General features: G+C 39.2%; 1 protein-coding gene across 1 annotated transcript; it reads left to right on the top strand.

Annotated features, from left to right (window-relative positions):
* The first annotated feature begins 286 nt into the window (after positions 1–286).
* On the top strand, positions 287–27,147 carry ndufs4 (NADH:ubiquinone oxidoreductase subunit S4). The gene is made up of 5 exons (XM_033618936.2): positions 287–438; positions 3,558–3,636; positions 21,792–21,964; positions 22,071–22,144; positions 26,941–27,147. Exons 1-5 carry the CDS (start codon positions 356–358, stop codon positions 27,042–27,044), a joined length of 513 nt encoding a protein of 170 aa, XP_033474827.1. The 5' UTR covers positions 287–355; the 3' UTR covers positions 27,045–27,147.

Below are 27,147 nucleotides of genomic sequence, written 5' to 3'. Positions count from 1 at the left end.
CTTAATAAACATATGAGTTGTCTTTGAACCATAGTGTTGCCAACTTATAAACTTATCAAGCAAAATCTGAAGGAAATAATAATTGTAAGATGGGAAATGAGCTTCTAATTCCTCTGGATGTGCTGAGTTTCTCTCCATTAACACCATCCCCATCGTTATTTGTGATATGAAACAAACATCCGCGGCGTAAATAGACCCCAGATTTGTCTGGACATGTCCCGCTGTATGTAACGCATCCATGTAAAGTAATTTTAGCCGCTGGGATCAGTCCTCCATATCTTTGCCAGCTGTCTCCGTCCCCCGCGCGCTCTGTTTGTACCTTCGCGGACTCCGTACGCCATTGTTGACAACAAACATGGCGTCCTCAATGTCACTTCTCGGTTTGGGACGTTTATCTGTTGTCAATGCTGCTTATAGATTGGCCCTGAATCCCATCAGGTAATTACACATAGATTGTTTATTGGTTTTATATCGGTGTGTGTTACTGTGAGTCGTTCTGTTTGAGTTATTTTACTCCAAGTCGGCTAAAGACGAAGCAAGCGGGCCGTGTGTGTGGCATGTCACAGGCTAGAGAGTGATGTAAGCTAGCAAGCGTCAAAGCATAAAGTGCTGAAATAACTCATGCTAGAGGTTTTACGCTCTCTTTTGGGCACAGTGTGTGAGTTTATACACTTAACTACGTCACTGCTCTTATGTTTAGTCTTTAAAGTGACTCGGCTGTTTGCAAATGTCGATGTTATCCCGTGTCCTTACTGCACTCGGCTAGCAAGGTAATTAGCTAATGCTAGGTCTAGCTAGAACTCAGTTTAGGAGCTAACGCAATTAAACGTTTGTAATTGCTCTGTACAACATGTGGTGCATACCATGACTAATATACGGCGAGACGGGAAGTTTATTTAATTGCAAACCAGACTGGAAAAGTTAATTTCACGGACTACCTCAACACAGCTAGCCCCAACCTAACAGCTAACCTTACAGTCAGCTGTAGGGAAGCTAATAGCTAGCATTCAAATAACACAACTCATTCAACCCTTAGTATGTTTAGACACAATACATTTTTTGCCATAACAGACATGCCATTATTTGATGGATATGTTCTGTTCCTTCCTATTTGATTCATGGTTTGCACACATATTGCATTTGATGGTGTAAGGGTACTCTTCTTAGTTATTACACCCAGCATATTTTGTGAACTGCACACTACTGCACAAAAATATTTCCTCAGCAAGATGCATTTAACTGTCATATATTCCTTGAAGTTACTTCTGTTCATAGTAATGTTCATGCATTGTGTTTCCTGCTCAAATAAGTCATGTGCTGCTCCAAACATTTTCCCACAGTAATCAAAAAAGTTTTACACAATGTTTTATAGTTTCTTTTATAGTTTTTATAGCACATATAGGCTACTGCAAAAATAGACATTATTTAGTCAATAGTCAGTTGTCAAGTAGGTGATGATAAGAAGTATATTTGCTTTGAAACTGTCATTGGTACAGAATAGGAAGCTGCATTATCTGCGACTGGCTTAGAGATCGTCAATCTTTAAGATCTGATACAACAGCATGACAGTCGACACTGCCTGGGATTTAAGGAAATAAGTTTGTTACTGCAATTTTATGTTTTCCTGGTAACAAAGGCTAAATATCTGATAAAGCTTGTTCTTTTCTAAACATGTTTGAATCATTTTGCGAGCTGAATGAAATGATCGTTGCTCCCCTGCTTTCCTCGCATCGATATAGCTAATGATTTTATTTGCAGCTTACATAATCAGTCTTTAATCTAGATGGGATACTGGGGGGGAAAGCACCAATAGCAAAAACATTAGCCACAATAGTTCATCATTATTTTTGAACATTTGATAATTGACTTTGGAATATTATTGTATTTTATTTTATGTCTCAGTTCTATCTAAGCATGTGGCCAAGCGGACATCAGTTGGTGTCAGCTGACATTTACCTTTCATGCATTATTAGCCTGCCTGCCACCGTTGAATGAACGCCTTTGAAATTTTATTAGATTATGAAAAATAATTTCCTAAACATTTGGAGCTCAAAGTGGCTCTATGTCAGGCACAGAGGTTTCTTGAATAGTGAACATTAAGGCAGGGCAGCTTTTCATACTCAAGTTTAATAAGTTGTGATCCAGTGCATGTTGCAGAACAACATGTATTTAGACAGTTTTTGCTTACTTAACCATTTGGTTTTGCTTACGGAATGAAACAGCATGAAACATTCTCTGTGCACAGTCCAAGTGATAGCCTCCCCAGCTTCTCCAGTCAGAGATTGTGCGAGATGAGGTCATCAACTAGTAGATGTTAGGTTTGGTTGCATTGCTTAACCAGAGGATATATGGGTTTGTCCAACTGAAAATTCAATTTTTCACACTAGAAATAAATTTCACGGCCTTAATGTGAGGTCATAAAGTTACTGATGAGAAGAAATGGACAGATTTATTTGATAAGACAGGTCATTGGCTAAGAAAGTTGAAATTTCAAAACAGAAAAGGTACATCAGTAGTTGAACAAAGAGCTTAAACTGTTGCACATGTCCTCATTTGAAGAGTAAAACAGTAAAAGTAAAAGCTATTTTCAGTATTGATTGATCAGTCAGTTTTTCTTTGACCTTTTCAGTAAATATTTGCTTTGTCAAATATTTTAAATAAACTTGGAAACCATGCACTTTATCTGATAAGCAGTAAAAAGCTCAGAACATTTAATTTGTAATACAATGAAATATAAGAATTTGACAGCTGCTCTCATTTATGAAGCTAAAACCAACAAATATTTGGCTTTTTGTAGAAACTAAACTGGCTACATTTTATAGTCAGTTATCATAAGTACTATCTATTAATATTCAATCATTATCTGATGACTGAAAAACCTTTTTGTCATCCAACCTTCATCAGAAACAGTTGTAATTATTATACACTTTATCTTAGTGAGTGCAGTCTACAGGGTTTCATTCAAGCAATGACTTTAGGAGCAGATGTGTGTGTGTATATATACATATATATATATATATATATATATTATTCTATCAATGTAGAACGTTTATGCCAGAAACCATCGTGTTGGTCACAATGGTGTCCTTAATTTTCTTAATTAATTTTCTTAATTTTAAACTGAGATGATATAGGGGGCATTCTTTGTGTAAAAATCACACACTTGACATAAATGCAAAATTGCAATTATCAGGGCATTATCTGGAATGTGATTATCTGGAGTAGCCCTTCGCTGGCTGAGCCATGATGGCACATTGCTGTTTTGTGACAGGACACGGCTGCACATTCACAAAGAGCTGCACAGTCCTCGCCTGACAGTTGACCACAGCCAACATTAAGCACGTCCTGTCATTAGGATGAGAGCGAGAGTCTGCCAGAGATTCACCAGACAGAAGTAATAGGTGGCGGGGGGGATTCCCTCCTTGTCTCTTCCTTTTCACTGTATCCTCGCCCCACCGCTTCCTCCAAGATAGTCAGTGATTGCAGAGTGTAACTTTGTCTTTGTCTGCCTTTGGCTGTCCGTGCTTTGTGTGTAATGTCTATCTAATGGTTTTCAGGTCTACAAGCACATCAACATCAAGGCTGGCAGAGAAACCAGGACAAGACACGCAACTTATTACTGTTGATGAGAAATTGGTAAGGATCCCTCAGTGGTCAACGTGACACAGATTGATATTTGTCTGTTCTACTGTCTTCTAATTACCTTCCTGGAAAATAGTTAAAGAACTCTCCTAATCCGCTGCCAAAATGAGCTTGTATCAGACAGTAGGCTTTTGTAGCAATATGATGGTAATGGCAAAAGTTATCATTGGTAGTTCTGTGTGAGCTGGCAGCTCCCATTAATCCTCTATTTACACTCCTCCTAACTTTTGATGGCAAGTTTTTAAGAAGTTGCTCTAACAAGTGAATAGTTTCATAAATAGAGTTTAGTTGGACAACTAGTTTAATATGACAGTGTTTGATGTCACTGTAATTCAGATCAGCTTTAACTTAAATTTAAAAAGCAACATCTGGAATATGGTATAAAGCTTTATGATCATTAATGACTGTATACTCATATTGTACATTTAATGGCATTGTCTTCACTGGCAAAACCACCAGTTAATGTACAGCTCAGTCATGTACACTCAGGTCACAATCTACAGTTTTCTTTTACAGACGTTTTTGTTAACTTTGTCCACGATATCTAAGGCTGCAACAATTCATTGACTAGTTTTCAACTATTAAAGTAATCTCTGACTAATTTGATATTTGATCAATAGGTTTCAGTAATTGTTTTTTAAAGAAAAAAGTAAAAATTCTCTGATTCCAGCTCCTTAAATATGAATATTTTCTCATTTCTTTACTCCTCTATGAAAGTAAAGTAAATATGTTTGGATTGTGGACAAATCAAGACATTTGAGGATGTAATCTTGGGCTTTGGGAAACACCGATTGACATTATAGACCAAACAACTAATGAATTAAATGAGAAAATAATTGACAGATTAATCAACAATAAAAAATAATAGATAGTTGCAGCCCTAACCCTTCTAACAATATAATAATCACACTAGATATTGAAATATGTGTCAGTACAGTGCAGTATTTTTTAACAGTACCACAAACTTCAGCCAACAACAGAATTACTATGAAGTTTAATCAGCACCACTCTAAAAAAAAATAACAAAAAAATAACATTAACCTTGTGTAACCTTCGGCTTTTGGTTTGCTATTTTTTGATCATATTCTTTCAGAGCAAGAGCATAATAGATTTGAGGTTGAGGTCATCTACACATTTCCAACTCACAGTTTGACAGGTTATATCTACAAACCATCTACTCAAGAGACAGTGACCATTGGCAAAGACTAGAGGATGGAAATCTCCAGGTACCTGGAAAAAAAAAGTTTTTATTTTGATTACAGAGTATTTTTTAATGGATCTTCATGGATCTAAGTATTTTCCATCTTTATAGTGACACAACAATAGCACAGTTACTAATATCCACCAATACAATAGAAAGAATGAGGGTGTTGCTGTTATAGTGAAGTGTCGCCATAAAGTGTAAGTTGTATCTTAGCTCGAATGTGAACAACACGAAGCCTAAACCCGGATTATCAGTGCTTTGATAGAGGCAGTTATCATTCACCATAATGCTAGTGATCTATTTTGCTCTGAGGCAACATCCACGCTAATATCCTTTAATATTAAAACGCATGTTTTTTGCTACATTTCCATCTAGCATCCACACCATTCTGGCATATTCAAACCTGTAACACTGAGACTTTTAAAAGTGCTGCTGACTCTGTTTTAGTTTGAAAAGTCTGGGCTTGCATTTTAGTCTGGACTGGTGGAAACAGAGACTTTTGAAAACAATGGCGCAGACACCGATGTTCCCTTCGTGGTTTGGTCTTCAGTCTGGACGTGTCAAGTCAAAACATTTAAGCTAGGTCTCACCTTTTGTCAAAAGTCATGCTTTGTGTTATGTCATCCTTGTTGTTTGGGTATTCCTCCCTTTACCATACCTTCCTCTGGTGATGGATAATGCTCCCAGTACCGCTGTAATATTTCGCCATACGCCTTTGCAGTGACTCACAATCTATGTTTTCTGCCATTTCGACCACCTCGTCTTCGGTCCAAGCAAAGAAATGTCTGCTCTTACTTTTCGCCAATACTGTTGTTCCTCTCTAGTATTTTCTGTAATTAAGCAACCAACCACAGACTAGACAATCTGCTCCCTGTTTACACTAGTGTTGTCACGATACCAAAATCTTTGTTTCGGTACCAATACCAATATGAATTTCGATACTTTTCGATACTCTTCGGTACTTTTCCTAAGGAAAAGTCCTTTTGGATACAAACCTTTAGAACAATAAATAGTAGGGGTGTAACGGTACCAAAAAAATCATGGTTAGGTAAGTACCTCGGTACGGAAATGACGGTTTGGTAACTCAAATGTCCCACCAAGTTTGTGTTGTCTCGTGTTGTCTCCCTTTGCGAGGCAGACTTTCTCTTGTCTTTTTTCACATGCGCCAGCTGCGAATGTTGATACAGGTGTTGTCATACACACCACTTGTGCAATCTGTGCTCCAATAGGAACAAGAAAGGTGTTTGTGTGCATAATTGAGTAAAATAAATTAACTAAATTAATGAATTGAATCAATTTCAAAGTACCGGTATTTTCCAAATGCAGTATAGTACCGTTTGGAATACTCTAGTACCGCGGTACTATTTTAGTACCGGTATACCGTGCAACACTAGTTTACACTGGTACATGCATTCCCAGTTTACATGAATGGTCATGTAATATGCATTTTCAGGCATGGTAGTATGGACAGAGGTCATTTCTGAAACTGTGCTAAAATGCTTGTTTGTATAGTAAACACTTATGAAATGAAAACATGTAGCCAGAGGTGTCAAAGCTTTGACATTTGCTTGAGGGGTCTTCATTTGGCAACAACAACAGCAGACTGATATGCATGTTAGTTGCATTGTCTCTATTGACATGACATATCTTGCATACTGTGCAGGTTTTATCCAGCTCTGTTTTGTCCTCATAAGAATCCATAATTTGTCCACACTGTCACTGTTACAGTGAATTAGAGCGCACAGATTGGAGTTAGTTATCTGTACTCTGTTGTCCCTAAGGCAGCTTACATTTAGCTTAATTTTGCCTTTGGTTCTCTTATTAACTAGTTCAATTGGTGATTTTGTCCAGAATTATTCTCTCTCGTCTTCTTAAGCATTGCAGCTGTTATTTTTTCTGTCTTTACTCCTCAGTGATGAAAGTCATTCAGACTACTCCGCAGCACTTTTAGAACATTGTTGGACTCACGGTTAAAAAATTGATGCAGCAGAACCAGAAACGTTGTTTTTTTAATTCTGTGCATTCTTCTTTGTCAAAATCTGCCGTTCAGTTGCTTACATTACAAATACAACTTGACTGCCTGACATTTAGTTGTGAAATGCTATTGGCAACTAATGTAGCCTTGAGCTGCTAGCCTCAAGGAGAGATGATGAGTGGGCTACAGAGGTCTGGTGACCTCATTTTTAAAAATGAGTTTAATTTTTCAAACTCGCTGTCCTCATCCCTAACTTCAGTTATATCACTTGAAGTAATTTATCAGACCTCGTGCAGCTCTCTTTGCATCTGTAAAAGGCTCAGCACAACTTTTTTTGCCACACATGTGGTAACACTTCTGTAGGCAGTGATTTGTACATTGATGCTAAATAGTTGAAAAGACAATTGCGATGCTTTTAAAAGATTCTTCCCATCCCTATCAAGAAGGGTTACCACTTTTATATCAAGCTTATGAGGACTAAATCAAGTGTTTGGACAGTGTGCATTTGTTGCAGTGACTTGTTGCTGTGGATTCTGCCTGACTTTGCAATTTGTCCGATCACCACAATGTTTTTAGAAATTTGACCAATCATCGTCGTAGCTTCCCATGAATTTCACCGGTCTTAGCAGTCCCCTGCATAACGTCACCAAACTCATTTCCTTGTTTCTGGTTGTGAAGATGCATACCTGTACAACACTAATGTCTCACATTTTCCAACAAAAAATACTGCTAGAGACCACGCAAGGCAATACCTTGATGTTCTGCAGGAAAGCTGGGGTAAACTGCGTACACCTCGTGCGACATTGTGGTGGAACACAAATGACACTGATTGACTTAAAAATGTTGTGCTGCAAAGCACACCCAGGGAATGGCTGAAATGTACTGACAACAGACAAGACAAGTCACAATGACAGAGGCTGTCACATCCAGATCTGTTACACGTGCTGAAAGAATTGAGGTGAGTTAGATTAAATGTGCAGGGTTAGTGGTTATTAATGTAGTATAAATCACAAACTCATAACAGATTGGTTTTATCATCACTGGAACAAGTTGCCTTTGATTTTTAATGAATATTACAAAAAAAAAAATTGCAACTATTTTTGCTTTTTTCACTTGCTCCCGCAGTTTCATAAAATGGCTTAAAAACATCACAGTGTACACTGCACATTTTTAGAAAGGCTGTCGTGGAGTCATGCATTTTAGACTGCAACAATTCCAAAAAAAAAAAAAAAAAGCCAGTGAAATCCTGAAGGGACTCTTTGTCATTCATGATGATGATTAGTTGATTAATCAGTGAGTCAGTCAACTCATCAAAGCTCTATTTTGATAGTCAATTAATTGTTTTTGTTTGATTTCCAAGCAAAAATTCCAAATACTCACTAGTTTCTGCTTTTCCATTGTATAATTTAATGCTTTTCTCCACCATTATAAATGATATCTTTGGCTTTTTGGATTGTGAAATTGTGAATAGCATTTTTTCACATAATATTAATTGATGAACAAAAATGAGTTAATTGGGACTGTGCTACTTAAACACGAAGAAATCATCTTTCTCCAGGAAAATGTTGCTGGGGAAATTAGGTTTGAACAACATGATGTTCAAGAAAGTAACTGGAGAAAGCCGCTTGTAATCCAGTTACTGAAGTGCATGTAAATGTACCTTATGGTAAAATCCCTTTGAAGCTAAAATGCTGTATTTTTCCCTCTTTACCTAGCAGTTGAAGACTACATGTGTGGCTTTGTTTCGTGACATTCTGTTTGCGGTCTTACACTTGTCAACTAGTGTGGCTCGGGCACACTGTAGCTCCAAAAGCATTTGGAAAACAGGTTTCAGTCCAAAAACATGTAATCAAAGCTAGTTCACAGGTCAGCGGGTGACTATGAAGTCAGAATGACCTTTTCTATGAATTATGAGATACAGCTGTATTTAGCTTTATATTTCATCAGACAGAGTCCCTGGTGCCTCTTTTCATTAAGTTGTGAAGCGCAGCCTAAACAGCAATAAGCATGCATCTGAAGCGGCCAAGGTTAGCAATGTACTAACTGTACAAAACAAAGAAGGACCTTTGAAGTGAACGCTTTGTCATTAAAAGACGAAGAAGATAGGAGATAACGGAGAAAGAGGGAGTTTGGGGAGAATGTGGGAGTCTGTTGTGGACTTGTTTGGGGGGGGGTTTGCTGTGTGTGGGCAGCGTCAGTGCGCTTTTGTTCCAGACCAAAGCTGACCATACTGGCAGACAAACCTTTGGCTGGGCGGAGTGTCTGTCTCTGTCCTCTCAGTAGGGGCCACTGAGAGGAACAGCAGAGGAGAGGAAAAAAAGGGCCTCTAAAAAATGGGGAGGGGGTGAAAGAAAAGAAGCTTGCATGGAAAAAAGTTTGTGAGACACCCTGAGACTCATGAAAAAGACAGTGGCCACTTCAGTGTTGTCAGCCACAGAGGTTCCTTTGTGGCATGCTGTTGCTGGCGACGGCGGGAAGTACTCTAATGCTCACCCAGACAGGCCAAAAAGAGAGGCAGTCAGCTGTTTACAGTACAGTGGTCTCCATCTCACATGGAAGAGGGCAATGAGAGCACTCTCCCTTTTGGGCATTCAGCGTATGTCAGCACGCTAGTCATTCATCAGGCTGTCAATAAGTGTGAATTGCTTTCTGGTTAGACCAATCAAACAAAGGTCTCGATCCACTGAGAGGTTATGCTGGGTTCGCACGCTGTCTCTCTCGAGCAGCCCGAGGAGACTGTGGTGTCCCGCTCGTTGTATGGTGAACATTTCTGAATAACCTCATTTAGATGAGGTTGCATTTTGGCCTGGGTAAATGATATTTTGAATTCACTCCAAAAACTTCGTCTGAATGTTTGTGTGACACTCATTATCTTGTCCTTAGTTCTCGTCTGTCCCAAAAAATGCAAACCTTGCAGGAACTTGCGTCTCTTCAGTTTGTTTGGCCATCTCCATTACAGGCAAATTTAGGCTATGAAGGGCAAGAATCTCCTGTGGGTCAAAAATGTGAACTAATCCAGTAAATAGGCTTTTTGATGCCGTCTGTTAACAATTTCAGTGAAGGCTGCGTACAGGAAAATAATGGGTTTTGATTAGTCATTAAAGTAGCTATAATCAGTGTTTTTCTAATAACAATGGATTAAATGACTGTGGCTTGTAGTGATATACCCTTGCAGTGAGCAGTATCACCCGACTCTGCCCTTCTGAGCTTTTTGGCGTCTTTCAGCTCATTGTTCTGGTTTTCTGGCAAGTTACTGTTATGGTTCACTTTCACAACTCTCATCGGTGTCATTTCCAGCAGCAACAGACACCTGTTTTCAGCAGTAGCGCTGTAAAAACCCATGTTTGCTACCTGTCCAGAAGGATAAAGGCAACAAACAGCAGTGAACATTGTAGAGGTTTTTGCAGATTAAGAACTAGATAATTCTCTCAGAAGTTAGTGGAGACAAAAGCCCGAGCTAAAAGGAGAGGGAATAGTGGACACATAAAAAAACTGAATGATAATGTTACCCCGTATCTTTACGAACAAGTTTGCAGAGCTGCCCCCTGAAAGTTGAAGATTCAAATTATCAGTTGGTGACCCCCTTAGTCAACTGAGGTTTTATGTCAGTCAGTATTCAGTGTATTTCTGGGGCCATTTTGGACCCCAGATGAAGCTGCAGAGTGAGTTCCTCACTTTTACGCTGCTCTTCAACACAGGCAGCTGTGGACCCAGACCTAGGATGAGTTTGAGTGAGACGGAGGCAGCTGAGAGGGTTTGCCCCGTCAGGGTCTGGAATAACATTATCTCTGCTTCCTGCTTAGAAGTGGTGAACTTATAGCTTGTAGCAACTTACCATGATACAGTCTCTGGCTTTTGTTTGTTATGACGTGTTGGTAAAAAAATGCTGCACATTTCCAATCTTCTCTCTACGTAGTTAGGATGCATTAGCTCAGAGGATTGCCTTGGCTTATGTACTATTTTACATAAACATTACTGTCACCCTGAATGTCCAGCCAAACCCTGTTCAAATTGGCAACCTTTATATGGAAAAAAAGGAATGAAAAAGTTGAGTATTCATCTTTAACAGCCACATCTGATTCGACTAACATAATTCTGCGTGGGGCACAACCCAAAAAGTCAATCAGATCAACTTTAACCCCCAAGTAGCAAGAAAAATCAATTATTTCAAGTTTAAAGGCATTTTTCAAGTAAAAGATGTCAGACTTTCCCTTGTTCATGCTATTGAAGTATGAGGATTTATGTGGCTTTTTTTTGTCTTATGTGATAAATTGAGTGTCTCTGGGTTATGGACTGTTGGTCGGACCGAACACATGACTTCATCAGAAGTCACCAAAGGCTTTAGGAAATGGCAATGGCCATTTTTGACTCTTGTCTGACAGAACAATTTATCGATTTTTAAAAGCGTAAATGGCAGATTAAGTAACGAAAACAATTGTTTATTGCAGCTCTACTGTGTATCTCGACTGTTTTCATCTGTTTCCTCCTATTTAAAAGCTCACATAAAATGACAAACCTGCCTAAAGTTTGAGATTTGTTTGGTGCACAACTTTGCAGGCATTGTCTGTATTTCAGAAATAATGCCAAATAAAAAGACCTGCGTGATGGAGCTCCAGTGCCCAAAGCTGTTCCCCACAGTGCCCATGCCGACCTGCTTTTGTTTGTAATTACTGTTTGATTAAGCATGCTGGGCAGCTCCCAGGGTCCGGCTGGCTGGCCACTGATACACGGCTTTACACGGAATGTCTGCAACCTCCTTCAATTAGAGTCAGGTCTTTGCTTTACTCTCTGGCCCTCTGCAGAAACAACTGCGGTTATAACCTTAGCAGCTGCTTCAATATGCGCTAATATAATATCTCCCACTTATGCCTGAGTGTGTGAGCGCCTCTTCCTGCTCCAGCCGTGGCCAAGTGCACTCCCTCTCTCCACATAAAGACAACACCATAATCTTAAAGCGCTTGTGAAGCCTTGTTATAGAGTTCTCTAAAGGCACTAGGGTTTTACGAGACAGAGGAGGACAGTTATTAGAGTGTGGGGAATCGAGGGGGTGGGAGGGAGTTAGACGAGGAACGGAACACCGTATTAAATTGGTAGGACCATTTGATGCTTGGCATGTTGAGTTTGCTAATCTGAAATCTTTGGTTTCTTGCGTATTTAGAGCACAGTGCTTGCTTGGCAAGTAACATCACATCTGGACAAAAGATGTGGGGTTTGATTGCGTTAACGCTGTTGAGTCTGAAGGTAGGTTGTTGGTTGTTTTTAAAGACTTAAATTGAAATCAGATTGAAAGAGCCTGAGTGTGTCAGTGAAGATTTATCATGTAGAGATATTCCAAAATTCCCTGATACAGAAGTCACTCAAAGGAAGCCGGTTAACACACGATAGTCTCAGTCAGAGCCATTCAATTGGACACGCCAGTTTGCCGTGTGACACTTGAGAACTCAATTTCCGCAGAATTAAATGTGTTTTGAGTGTGTCATTGGGCAAAGCACCCTGAACCACTGTGACCTCAAGCAGGTATTTGCTTTCATGTTTGGCAATTGGAAGAAAATAAGCGTGTAGGACAATGAAGACAAAGCACCACAATAAAAATCCAGCCATCCCAACTATGAGGATATATTTAGCACAAGCAGTTTAAGTCTGCAGTACAGGGGTGTATATTCTCTAAGCCTGTCTAGCCTCAGACACACAGTGACCTACAGTGGAGCAGACCACATTCACCACCCCACCCCCCTTCCTCTCCCTCTCATCCTCCTCTCCTACCCTTCCTCCCTCCTTCGCACATAGACAACTTAAGTGTCTGTTTTGTCTGGTTGCCCTCTCATACGGCGCACTTATGCAAAAAAATCTCTCGGCTCAAGTTTAGAGTAGTGGGTCAGAGGATGTTGGTCTTTGAAGAGTGCCAGACAAGAGGCTTTATTATGTATCATCCACTAAATAGTATTTCATTCATTAACACTCTCTTCCATAGAGACTAAGCCTCTTAAGAGGACTCCTCAGCCCTGTCAGTGTTGGCTAGTTTTAGGAAGTGTCTAGCTGCTAAGTGTTGTGTTTGCAGAGCGGATAAAAAAGGGCTTGCTACTTCTGTTTGCCTACACTTCTGTTTATTCATGCTAGTTGGAAGCTAAAGGCCCTTTTTCTAATTTTACCAACTAGTTTGGGTGTCTTGCACTCTCGTAAGTCTGGTTTCTAATGTAACGATTTTATTGTAGGTTATCGTGACAAGAAAAATTTAACATACATTTTTAATTTCACAACTTGAGCACTTGTAATTTGATCATCAGAAAGTTTATCGTCAACCTTGATTATGGGTTAATAGACATTTTTTAAGCAAAAGTGAGACAAATTCTCTTGTTCAAGCTTTATAAATGTGAATATTATTTGTTTTTGTCAGTCATCTGTAATAGTATACAGAACATCTTTTTGATTTTGTACTGTTATTCAGGCAAATCAAGACATCTCCATGGGCTGTGGGAACTTGTGATGTTGCACCATTTACTAATGGTTGTTGTCATGATCAATGAAGGCTGTAATATAGTATATTTGTACTGTACTGTCATGGCACGGGAGTCACGGTTCAGTGCACGCTGCCACATGCAGAATATACAGTATGTAGATTGATGCATGTAATGTGGAACCAATGCTCATACGCATGAGATTTAAGTGGAAAGTTCTAGCCATACGCCTTTAGGAACATGTGCTGAGGTTAGTACAATCGGTAGATCAGTGAGTCAGTTGTGATATGGCATTAGCAAATGAAACACCAGAGCCCGAAGACCCACCTGCAGGTTTTCTGGTTAGCGACAGCAGCAACATAAAGAGATGTGCGTTCACTGGTTTGGTTGCTTTGAATGTTTAAATATAGCCAAGGTAGAAGCAATCTCAGAACCCATCAGCTGTCCTCTGAGCTGGGCCAATATTTCAGGCTGATCAGGTGTAGCCGGCAGATATCCAGGCCAAGACTTCCTTTTCCATGTGCCTGTCATTTTGGCTAATCTCTGCAGAAGCAGATATTTGCATGTGATTGCAATAAATTCAAAAAAGGCTAATATAAAACTTTTTGTCAGACAATAGCAAGTGTGTTGAGAAATTGCATTTCGGCCAATCTGTCCCGCCTCTTCTCACAGACTGTTAACCAGCCATTTAAATGTGATTGGTCAATGCTTCTCAGACTACAAACCGAAACCAGAACACCTCTGATACCAAAGCCTTGTCTAGTCACCCACAGATTCTGCATGCATACATAGATATCTGTTCATATAGATGAAGGTGGAACTAATTGAAACACTCCTCCTGATGCACAAGTCCATTTTTTTTTATTATTCTATGTATCTTGGTATTTTCAGTTTCATAGCTTAAGAGATGCTTTTCAAAGAAGTTCCCAGATCTTAAGGGGACGTCCTCATATTGGTAGCTTTGTATGACTAACAGTGCAAAACTTTAAAGATATTTAGTTTACAGTTAAAACAGAAAGAAGCAGCACAGCCTCAAATTTGACAAGCTGAACCCTGAGACTGTTTGGCATTTTTGCTTGATAAATCATGAAAGCTTGAGGTTATTTTTTAAAGCACACTGTAAATGGTTTCTTTGAGATGTTGTACAACACACACACACACACACACACACACACACACACACACACACACACAGATGACTGTGTCTCTATCCAACATATGCATAAATGACCCCTCCTCTGTCCTCTCTTTTTCGATTGCCGGTATGTGTAATGTGAGATTCGAGATGACCCTCATGCCAGCTGCTTCTCGTTCTCCAGTGCTGAACCACTTCCACACACGAGGAAGCAACATAATATTTGTTTCTATTAGAGACGCCCCCCTATGTCAAATCAGTAATTGGCACGCTTTCTCCACTTCAAAGACGTCTGAAGGTGGGAACCGGCAGAGGCTGATGAGTGAGGCTCTTGGTCTGGGTGTGGGCTGGACAGTGGGGGGTTAAGGGTGATGTGTTTGGGCTTTCACCACATGCTGACTCAACATGATTCAACTCGGCTGACCTTATGACCCCTCCTGGCTGCTGAGCTGCAGTTTTGGCATACGGGTGTTCGTGCTAAGATAGGCTGGACTGTACTCTTGTCACGGTTGTCACGGTGTCCACCATGACCAATAACAGTGTTGTAGTGACGCTAGAAATGTTTTGTCTGAGTCAGACATGCACAGGCATCCTTTATTTGTTTATTTGTTTGTCTGCTTGGTTACTGTACTAACAGGAAAATACACTCTGTGCCTCAGTTTAGATTTGCAAACCCTAACAAGTCTTAAAAATAGGACCACCAGTACCAGCGTGTTTAGATAGTTTGACCCTGTATCCAGGCTGCTCCTCCAGGATTAGAAGATGCATATGTCTGCAACTAATGATTATTTTCATTATTAATTCCTCTGTAGATCATTATTTTTGACTAATTGATTATGTGGTGTGGCCATAAAATGTCAGAAAATAGTGAAAAACCCATGGTCATGTCTTTAAATGTGTTGTTCTGCCCCACAGGACAATACAACAAAAGATATTTAGTTCCCAGTGATATAAAAGCAGCAAATCCTCACACTGGAGAAGCAGAAACAAGAGAATGTTTGGTGTTTTTGCTTCATTAACTGACTTAAATAATTAATGAGTTATTACAAGTCAAAACAGTAACTTCACATCTGTCTCGTATAGTTTAATGTCTGTGGTTTATTGGAGAGCTGATCATAATTGAGCCGTCCAGGATCATTGCAAGAACAGATGTGAATTTCCTCTTTATGGTTTATTTTAGGTTTAGAATAATCCTCTTTTTCTAAGTACGCACCAAGGGAGTATCAAGTGATTGAGTGAAAAAGACAGGCCTATTCAATTCACTAAGTGAATGAACAGTAATGTTTTCAGAAGATGAGGTCCTCGTCTGCATTTCTCCAAACCCGCTGGCCCCAAGTACCACAGTATGAACTGCTGTTCAAACCTCTCTATGCAGTCGATATTTTCATCAAAATTGTCTGGTTTAAAACATTTATGTGATTTGTGTTGCTTTACGTAATCATGTTCTCAAAAGATGCATCCAAAAGTGATTTAGTGATACAGTCTGGTTTTCATTATTTAGGGATTTTCTTCTTACTGGTAAACCACTTTTTCACTGCAGGAAATGTGAGCATTCACCTGCAAATCATCCAGAACTGACAACATGTATTTGGAGACAGTCGTGGCTGGAGGACAGTTTAGTGAAGTCCAGTGAAGAACACATTCTGTTTTACAGGAAGATTTGGTCCGGTGTTGTGCTCATTGACAGCCGTTTCCCTGGTTTGACGAACACAATCCAATCAGAGGTTTGTAGGTGAGGTTAAGAATAGGGATGTCACCCCCCTGCCAGAACCAGGAAAATGGCTACGATATTTTTGTCGAGCATGGATGAGATTTATGCAGTTATACAGGTTGTTGGTCAACTCTTAAAGAAATAGTACTTTGTACTCTGCTCAAGAAGTCTCCAATACTGGTGGAGAAATGGACTGACTCACGACGTTTGCTTACAATTATTTCCGAGCACGAAACCCTGTATCATGTACATAAAATGAAACGGTGCTGAGGAAATGCAGGCTCAGTTGGCTGCTATTTTGCCACCTCAGAAATTGGCCATCTATAGTATTGATATCAGTGTAAGTGTACACTGTATTTAGACTATTTTAACCACCTTACCTCGCCTTCAGACAGCCCTTTTCGATGAGGAACTGAAGCAGTCATTTCAAAACCACCAGACTCCTTTGACAAAACACTTTGCAGAACTCTGGAGTTGCTGATCTTGCTGCCTCCATCAGTTAGTATAAAAGGTAAAGTGGTGGAAATATTCAAAATAAAACATACTCTTTGCTTGTGTCCAGACGTTTGAATCTGCCCACTCCACCAAGTTTTCTCGGAATATGAGGCAAATGTACATTCAAGACGTACGCCCAAACTGATATTGACTTTAGGTGGATAAAATAGTTAGCTGCAGCCCCCATCCATGGCAGTACATTGTTTAGCTTCATCATCAAACTCTAGCCTAGAGAGCCAAATAGTGCAATTCTGAAAATGTGATAAAAGTCGTCATCCACTGCTTAATTGGTTTGGATAAAATATCAGCCTAAGCTTACATGAAGTGAAAAAAAATTCAGTCCGATTATCTTTATTCATGATCCACACCTGAGCCTGTTCAAGGAATACTTCACCCACAACATGACCATTTGTATGTCAGTTAGTCATGCTGTATTACCTTGAATTCGTGAAGAAAATTATATTTTTCTGGCATGCTTCTATGGACAGTAAACATATTGATATATCTATTTTTTGCAAACTCTGACAGAAGTTGTGCTGTATAATCCAAGTATCATTTATCCAGTCGTATGCATTTTTGCTAAAACTTTATTGTGTAAAACTAATCTGAATGGGGAACTTATCCATGCTCTCTCCAAAGCCAGACTCCTACATACTAAGGTATGTTAGTGAAAATGTCTGTGTTTTGGAAGTACAGATCGTACAACTGGATAAATGAGTCCTGGATTACACTGCCCAACTTGTGTGAGAGTTTGTAAACAGATGTTTTAGTTATGCTGTTGTTAAACAGGGACCACAATCAATCAGTATATCAATATGTTCGCAGTTCTCCGTGAAGGCATGCAGGAAAAACATTTTCTTCACAAATTCAAAGTAACACGCATGACTAATTGATATACAAATGGTCATGTTCTAAGTGAAGTATTCCTTTAACAATATGAAGGATACTTCCGTAAATGGAGAAATTAATATCAAGATGGAAAAATCTGTTTTATTCACATTAATCTGAAAACAATTTATTCCACAAATGTTTTGATCTAGAGGCAGCTCTGACCTTAAAAAACTTGTCTTTTTACTATTCTTGCTTTTTGATGTCTCGTTATTTCCTTTAGTTTTCACCACTTGAGCATATCGAGATCGTTGAATCTTGTTTACACAGAAATCTTCTGTCCTCGATCTCTGTTGGAGCATTAGGGGTACCAGCCTTCAGCATTCTGGTGGGCCCAGCGGCCCCACAGCGACAAGCCCCTATGCTCTTTATTTGGCACGTAGCCTGGAGGTGTCAGAAATATCGACACGCTTTCACGTGACGGAGACTTTGCCAGCCTTTTTCCCCCCTTTCTTAAGCCCGGCATTCTGCTTGCCCAGCCAGGTATTGTAGGGCCCCGTGAAGGCCCTGTGAATAGTGTCAAACTTGATAGTTCTCATTTTGCTTCCTGTACATGGCTGAAGAAAAAGTGCCCACCGTGTGGGTTTTCCTTTTGTGATGGCCCTCTCTAGTCTTCCTGGGAACACACCACATTCCAGCCACAATCATTCCCTTTGTGAATCCGGGTATTGTGGGTGAGCCTGTTATGCCGATAACCCTCCTAGCTTTCAGTGTAATGCATGCAAGTATCATAGAAGTCTAGACTCGTATTTTTGCAAACAATGCCAGATAATGAGCAGAGTGTTTTCAGTGATTTGGCAGAGCTTTTGTTTTGACACATCCTCCCTCATTCATGAAGGACCTTTTGTGCTCATCCACGCCTAAGATGTGATTTAAGGCCTGCTACATCTGGACAAATTATTGCGCCAGTTTACCATACATGGGCCTCATGTGTCAGTTATGGTTTATGTAACGTACATACGCGTAACCATAGTCTGGCCTTGCTAATCCCAAAGGTATAATTTCTAATGCGTCTCTGGGAGGGATTTTCATGCATCTATCCCCCAGAACACACCAGACCACAGAGCTGCTAAATGTTTCTGACTGCAAATTTGATTTACCTCAACTCAAACGGTACTTTCTGTACATGATCCCCCCCCCCCCCCCCCCCCCCGCGCAAATGTGCTATGGTTCACTGTGTACAAAGTATTTTAATGGTTCGTCTTTCCTCCAAAACTCTCAGGAAGTTTTTCTTATCTCTCGAGTACAGATCTATTGAACATAATCCATTAAAAATAAAAACTTATGTCCTGCAGAAAGCAATGTTTTAAAACATTTTTGATCACCTGCTGCAGACTCCAAGTAAAAAAAAAACCCTGGCATGTCATTTTGCTGCTCTCTCACACTGTCTTGTGTGTTATTGTGTCATGAACCGTCCACCATTCCCCCCTTTGGGTGAAGAGAACATGTTTTCCTCCTCTCTGTGACAAGAAGGAATTGTTAAGGTTAAGTAGATAGGGCAGCCGGAAATAATTACCAAGCACTTGTGAAGTCCCCCCCCTCCCCTTTGTTCGTCTTTTCCCTTTCATTTTAACAATCTTTTCAATGTGCAGATCTTGTTTATGATTAAATTCAGTCTGGTCTTGCCTCTGAGCATGGCAAAAGATGTTTCACTGAAACGAGCAGTAGTTTAGCAGTTGGACCTGTAATTTACAAGGCTTAAATACCATTGGAAGCTCCTTTGCCAAAGGAAAGGCGGGCTTTTGTGTGGGGTTCATGCAAAACGACCCCCTTTCTACAAATCAACTGGCAGATGACAGACAATGATGAAAATTTGATTCTTTGAAGTTGTAATGGCCATTGAAATGTGTAAAATTCTTGTATTGAAAGGAGAGCGCCCTGGAAAGCCCTCAGTCTTGGGTGGCTGGTGCCTGCGTGCTGGGAGGTTCGTCTGTGTTTTGTCGCCGACTTCCCATTGCTTGTTTGCTAATTCCCTGAAGAATTGGACCAGATCCTTGATAGGAGCTTGAAGGGGCTCCAGTTGCTCAGGAATATGCATTTAGTACGCCCGCACGCCCCTCCTCCTCCTCTTGTCGCGCTGGCCTACTTTCTGATGGTCTGGAATAAATCACCTCAAGTATTAGGCATTAATTTCATCCACCTTGATGCAAAACAGTACGAATAACAGCATAAAGATGGCTAACATACGATATACGTCCATTGAATCCAGTATGGGCCTTTCCACATATGTAGGCTATGTTTTATTCTGTGATTAATGAACTGTTGTCTCAGAGCAGTATTCAGCCCATTTAACACTGTTGGACATTTACAAGCAACATATCAAGAAAGAAAAAATTACAGCACAACTTTGACAGGTCGAAGCGTAGGAAAGATTTATTTGTAGTTGCAACAGTTGTGCTGGCAGAGACAAATATGCCAACAGAGTGAACATCAGATCACAGAAACAATAAAAACACAATCCAAACTCTTTTGTTTGTTTTACAACGTCTATAAAAAGCGTTCATGTTTTATTGTTTTTCTGACACTGAAGATGTACTTGAGCTATTTTTGACCCCAATATTTAAAAGTGAGTATAAATCTCTACAGATCGATGTGAAGTACAAAAGTATAAAACATAAAGTACTTTTTATAGCCACTGAACATTTTCCTAACCTCATTTTTCTGACACCAAGAACACATTGTCAGGGCTTCAAGTTGTATTTTACAACACCTGCGAGCTAACTGTCAGATGACCTTTCTCTACAAACGCACACACATATATCTTTGCATGAACTCTTATTCTTTGTAGGGGAAGAAAATGGATGAGAAGCTCTGACTGCTTTTAGTTTTGACTGCTCAGTTGAACCCTGTGAGTTCTGTGTTTTGCCGCTTACAGATGGTGGCACTGACTTGTTCTCCATAAATTATTTACTCAGTACACATTTTATAATGATTAGGCATTCATCGTAAATTTATTGATCTTTACTGGACAATATGTTTCTGAGTTTGTAAAGTTGTTTGCAAATGAGTAGCTGGATTCACATCGCATCAGCATTTAAGTGTTTGTACCGTTAAGGTCTAGTCAACACGTTGACAGGTGTTTTTGAAAATGCAGCTTTTTCTATGCATTTAGGCCTTTTGTTCTCAGGCTAACTGCATTTAAAGCACTGAAAACTGTTTTCAAACTCCATCCAGGGTGAAGATGTTCAGTGTTGACGTGTAGACAAGGTAAATAGTTTTCAGCTTGAGACGTCAGCGTATGCGCTATTATCTCCTTTGTGAGGTGTCACAAATGAGGCAACATTTTGTGCATGGCAGATGTAACCAAAATAGTCCAGGTTCTTACCTTGTTAGCAGGACTTCTTACATGTTTACACATAAACGTATGGTTACTCTGCCACTATATTGAAGAACAGAGGTCACAGAATGCGCTGTGGAGGTCATTGCTCCAGTTAGCCTTCTGCTAATAGCTTATTTTCAGGCTTCTGATTGGCTCACATCTTCATATTCTTTTTTGCATGGCTTTAAGGCCCAGGCACACCAACCTGTCATCAGAGAACTAGTGGCGACTAAGGCCAACTGTTGCGTCGACACACGTTGCCTGTGTCTCAGCCACAAAGTTGCACATGAACACACCACAAGGCCACGACACATGTACGTTCTGTGTCTGTGTGATAGGAAATAACTCTCCATACCAGCAGGCCACGTTAGTCTGTACTCATATTGAAAAAGGGAAACCCGAAGTTTTCTTTAGCCATTTGTTTGTTTTCTTCACTTCTGTTTTGCCTGTGCGATGAGCTGAACTGCCAGATGATGCTAAATCAGCCGAACAAAAAGAAAAAAGCTGACAAGTGACAATGGTGCGTGACACAGTGCAAAACCTAGGGGCACCAGACACTTACTGACGGCCCGACATTGCCTGACAGCCACCTGTCTGTCAATGCCCTCAGAATTACAATTATATTGTTGCCTGTTGTTTTGGCGTGCTCTTGACAGTGCTTCAGTTGTGTATTTCTTTTTTTATTTTGATTAAGATTTTTTGACAGTGCTTGTGTGGACAGTATGTTTTATTTATTTTTTGAGAATGGAGGAAAAAAAAAACAAAACAAAAAAAAAAACGTACGTGTGGACGAGGCCTAAATGCGCTCAAATGAGGTCTCACTTGATTATATGCACTTTTTATAACACAGGTCATGGACAGCTGAAGTATATATAGGTTTTATTTGTTCCTGGTATTCTCCAGTCTGAATTTTTTATTAACTCTGTTACTGACAGTAGTATGTGCTTTGTTTCTGTCTGTCCCTCAGGACATCACCTCTTTGACAGGAGTCCCAGAGGAGCACATCAAAACACGCAAGGTTCACATCTTTGTTCCCGCCAAAACGGCCATGCAGTCGGGAATCAACAGCACCAAAAAGTGGAAGATGGACTTTGATACCAGAGAGCGCTGGGAGAACCCGCTGATGGGCTGGGCCTCAACGTAAGAACCTCCGATTTCTAAGTGTTTAGCATTTGGATCATAAAACATTAATACTTGTCTTCAGCTGTGTGACTGTTGAGTGGCTAACATCTCTCATGCCTCTCAGGGCTGATCCCTTATCCAACATGGTGCTCAGCTTCTCCTCCAAGGAAGATGCCATCGCTTTCGCTGAGAAAAACGGTAAAAAAAATTTTTTTTCCCCAAGATATAAGATGAAACATCAGCCATAACAGTAAATACAATGCCTCCACTAATCATGGCCAATGAGATCAGTGTTAAAAATGACAGCAAAATAATGACACACACCATCTCTGAAGTTGTACCAAAGTTTATTCAGCAGAGTGAACACACACAAGTAAAAACTTACATGAACACAAAGTTAAGTAGATTTTAAAGATTTGTATTTGTTATTAGTTGCATTAGTCGCATTATTTGGAGCGTCAGTAGTAATTTCCTGTCATTAGAAGGAGGATTGTAGTGCTGATAACAAGTGAGGTGGTTGCCAGTTTTGCTGTGTCGACTGCATCAGGGACCGATTTGCTCGGTGCAGGAGTAACTAGATTTAATCTGGATCAATGTGAACTTCGACCCGAACTAAAATAGAGTTGGTTACAGCTTCTTACATAAACGTACAGCATCGCTGGAGTGGTTGACCATCCCGAATAGTGACTGGGAGCTTTTGTTTTATTTATAATAATGTTACATCAACAGCTACCATTATTTTTTTATGTAACTTACATACATAACACAGTAATGTCTGCAGTATATTTCTGTGTATAAACAAATGACCTACACATTGAATTTGTAAATTCAGTGTGGTAAATTAAGTATGAAAAGGTGGATAACAGAGCAACTGCCCTTTAACCTTCTGAATGTGATGTGCTGCAGTTTGAGATCAATCGGTTTTCGGATTCTTTTTGCATTTTGTCAAACAGACGTTCTAATCTTGAGATATTAATATTGTTTTAAATGTTCACAGTTTATTAAAAGGAAAGTTCATCCCAAAATCAAAACATATTTTTCCCCTTACCCGTAGTGCCATTAATCAGTCAAGATCAGTGGTTCACAACTGGTGGGTCGCAGTCAAAGCGGGTCATGGGTCCTTTCTAAATGGACCACAAGTGACTTGTGTATGTGTAGTTTGTAAAAAATAGACTTTATTTTTAAGTACAGTGAATATCCTGCACAGAACTTTTATTTTAAAGTGCCATTTCCTGCTGTAGAGTGAGTAACTAAAGACAGCTGCTGAGCAGAGACAGCAAACTAGCTCAACAATGTGGCCAAACACAAGTGTGACTCTGAAAATATTAAGTTGTGTGGACCATGAACTAATGACTAAGGGCAAATCTGAACCTTGTGGCTGAACCAGTTGGGAATCACTGCTCTAGACTGTTATGGTGCGAGTTGCTGTGTCTTGGAGATATCGGCCTGCTCTTCAATATAATGGAACTAGATGACACTCAACTCAACAGCAATGTCTCTTTCCAGAAATCATGACTCGGTTACTCACGATAATCCACAGACCTTGATGTGAGGAGTTTCATGTGGGAACTGTTTTCTCCCTACCGAACTACTACTGCCAACCGGATCACTGTGCAAAAGGAAGGACGCATACTATACTATGACTTTTTTTCATGATTTTTGATGACATACTATACTATGACTTTTTTTCATGATTTTGGACAACATACTATACTATGACTTTTTTAGTTATTTATGAGGACATACTATAGTGTGACGCTTTTTCATGGTTTATGACGACATACTATACGATGAGGTTTTTGCATAGATTATGACGACATACTATACTATGACGTTTCCTCATGGTCTTGAACGATGTACAATACTATGACTTTTTTTCATGATTTTGGACGACATACTATACTATGACTTTTTTTTTACGTTATTTAAGAGGACATACTATACTATGATGTCTTTACAGGTTTTTTGACAACATACTATACTGACGTTTTTGCATGGTTTTTGATGACATACTATACTATGACATTTTCTCGTGGTTTTTGACGACATACTATACTATGATGCTTTTTCATGGTTTATGACGACATACTATACTATGACTTTTTAATGACTTTTGACAACATGATGTTTTCTCATGATTTTTTGCTATACTATGGCTTTTTTCATTGTTTTTAAATGACATACTATATCAATCAATCAATCAATCAGTTTTATTGATAAAACACAATATCACAAATCACAATTTGCCTCACAGGGCTTTACAGCACAGGACATCCTGCTGTCCTTTGGACCCTCACAGTGGATAAGGACACCCCCCCCCCCCCCCCCCCCCCCCCGCGAAAAAAAAGAAAAAACCCTTTAACGGGGAAAAATCATGGTAGAAACCTCAGGAAGAGCAACTGAGGAGGGATCCCTCTTCCAGGACAGACAGCACGTGCAATAGATGTCGTACAGAACAGATTAACATAATAAATTTGCAGTAATCCATATGACAAAATGATATATAAAGACAGACAGAGAGAGAAATAAAGACAGAATCAGAGAGAGATGCAGGGCAGACAGTAATGACAATAGCTTATAACAACAATAATTTAAGTAATCATATAATAATAATAATAATAATAATAATAACAATAATAATAAATAATGGTAATAATGGTAATTGTGGTATAATATGTTGTAAGCATATCGTAATAAATGATAGTATATGTATGTGACAATAGTCACATATGTATAATAACAATAGTTTGACTAATAATAACAGCAGCAGTAGGAGGCATCAGGCAGGTTCATGGCATTGGCAAAACTAAGACACACCATCCAGACACAGCTGTGATATGAGTTAACCTGCGAGACAGTGGAGCACGAAGGCTCTGGAGAAGAAGCCGAGTTAGTGACATGAAGTAGAGCCGAGTTAGCAAGATGCAGTAACAGGACATGAACGTGAGCAAGTGAAGAAGAAGCGACTTTTCAGAAACTAAGGAGAGAGAGGGGAGAAAAGGGGCTCTGTGTATTCTAGGAGGTCCCCCAGCAGACTAGGCCTATGTCACGTTTTTACATGATTTTTGATGACATACTGTACTATGACTTTTTTTTTTTTTTTTACATGATGCTGAGTGGCATACCATGACTTTTTTTCATGATTTTCGACAACATACTGTAGTATGATGTTTTTTCATGATTTTTGACGACATACTATACTATGACTTTTTCATGATTTTGGATGACATACTATACTATGACTTTTTTTTTTTAACATGATTTTGGACGACATACTATACTATGACTTTTTCATGATTTTGGATGACATACTATACTATGACTTTTTTTTTTTTTTTTCACATGATTTTGGACGACATACTATACTATGACTTTTTTTACATGATTTTGGACGACATGCTATACTATGACTTTTTTTACATGATTTTGGATGACATACTATACTATGACTTTTTTTTTTTACATGATTTTGGACGACATACTATACTATGACTTTTTCATGATTTTGGATGACATACTATACTATGACTTTTTTTACATGATTTTGGACGACATACTATACTATGACTTTTTTTTTTTTTACATGATTTTGGACGACATACTATACTATGACTTTTTCATGATTTTGGATGACATACTATACTATGACTTTTTTTACATGATTTTGGACGACATACTATACTATGACTTTTTTTTTTTTTTACATGATTTTGGACGACATACTATACTATGACTTTTTCATGATTTTGGATGACATACTATACTATGACTTTTTTTACATGATTTTGGACGACATACTATACTATGACTTTTTCATGATTTTGGATGACATACTATACTATGACTTTTTTTACATGATTTTGGATGACATACTATACTATGACTTTTTTTTTTTACTACATGATTTTGGACGACATACTATACTATGACTTTTTTTACATGATTTTGGACGACATGCTATACTATGACTTTTTTTTTTTACATGATTTTGGACGACATGCTATACTATGACTTTTTTTCACGATTTTGGACGGCATGCTATACTATGACTTTTTGTTCATGATTTTGGACGACATACTGTACTATGACTTTTTACATGATTTTGGATGACATGCTATACTATGACTTTTTACATGATTTTGGATGACATGCTATACTCTGACTTTTTTTTTCATGATTTTGGACGACATGCTATACTATGACTTTTTTTTCATGATTTTGGACGACATACTATACTATAACATTGACTTGTCATAGCTGGAAAATCACAGGTGAAATTGACAACATTATTGATGGCTCAGTTCCATTAATTGTCCCTGTAAGCTACTGAGTCAGCATGCACACTGCCAGGACCTCCCCTAAGTGGAATGCAGTCATCATTAATTTCATTAATTACACCTGTGCTTTTTATACAATGACAAATCAAAATGTTTGCAGTGAAAACAGTCTATCTAGAGTGATAAATAGCACTAAAAGTAAGAGGAAAAATGTGTGTTATTGATTTTGGAGTGAACTATCCCTTTAAAGCATTGACACTAACTTTGATATCAGATAATAGTGATAATAATACAACACCTGTTAAAATGCCTTTATAGCAACAAAGACGTGTGATGATGGTGTGTGGTCCTTCTAACAAATCAAGTAATAAAACATAAAGCGAATACTTGGGAGGACTAACAGGATCATTAGACAATTGCAAACAGTCCTTCTGCGTTAGTTAAAGTGAAACACAGTTGATGGAGTTTTCTGTCCAGCATCGCTCAACACAGAGTTCACTTTGACTCAGAGAACTGAACCATCTGGGAGAGTTTGTTGAAACTAAGCGAAGGAAACTGGCTTACTCTGTTTATTGCACGATGAAAGTGATTAGTGCAGTTCTGACTCCACACAGCCTGTTGATGTCTACAAAACACCTCATTGTGTTTGGAACTCATCCAAAGTGAATGTACGTGACGTCTTCGGCCCCATCACTTACCCTGGTGTTTCTCCTTCAGGTTGGAGCTACGATGTAACAGAGAAGAGGACCTCAAAGCCCCGGGTGAAATCCTACGGAGCAAACTTCTCGTGGGACAAGAGGACCAGGAGGTCTGCTAAATAAACTGAAGACACCCATCTGTTAGTTGGCTTGACCTCAGTTTGTCCCACAGCGGACCTGTATCATCACTGTCAATAAATCTACAATTATATATGTGTGAACCAAA

The sequence above is a fragment of the Epinephelus lanceolatus genome, chromosome 9 (assembly GCF_041903045.1).
Source record: "Epinephelus lanceolatus isolate andai-2023 chromosome 9, ASM4190304v1, whole genome shotgun sequence".
NCBI lineage: Eukaryota > Metazoa > Chordata > Actinopteri > Perciformes > Serranidae > Epinephelus > Epinephelus lanceolatus.
Note: the sequence above shows the minus strand (reverse complement) of the source record. Positions and strands in the feature narration are given on the sequence as shown.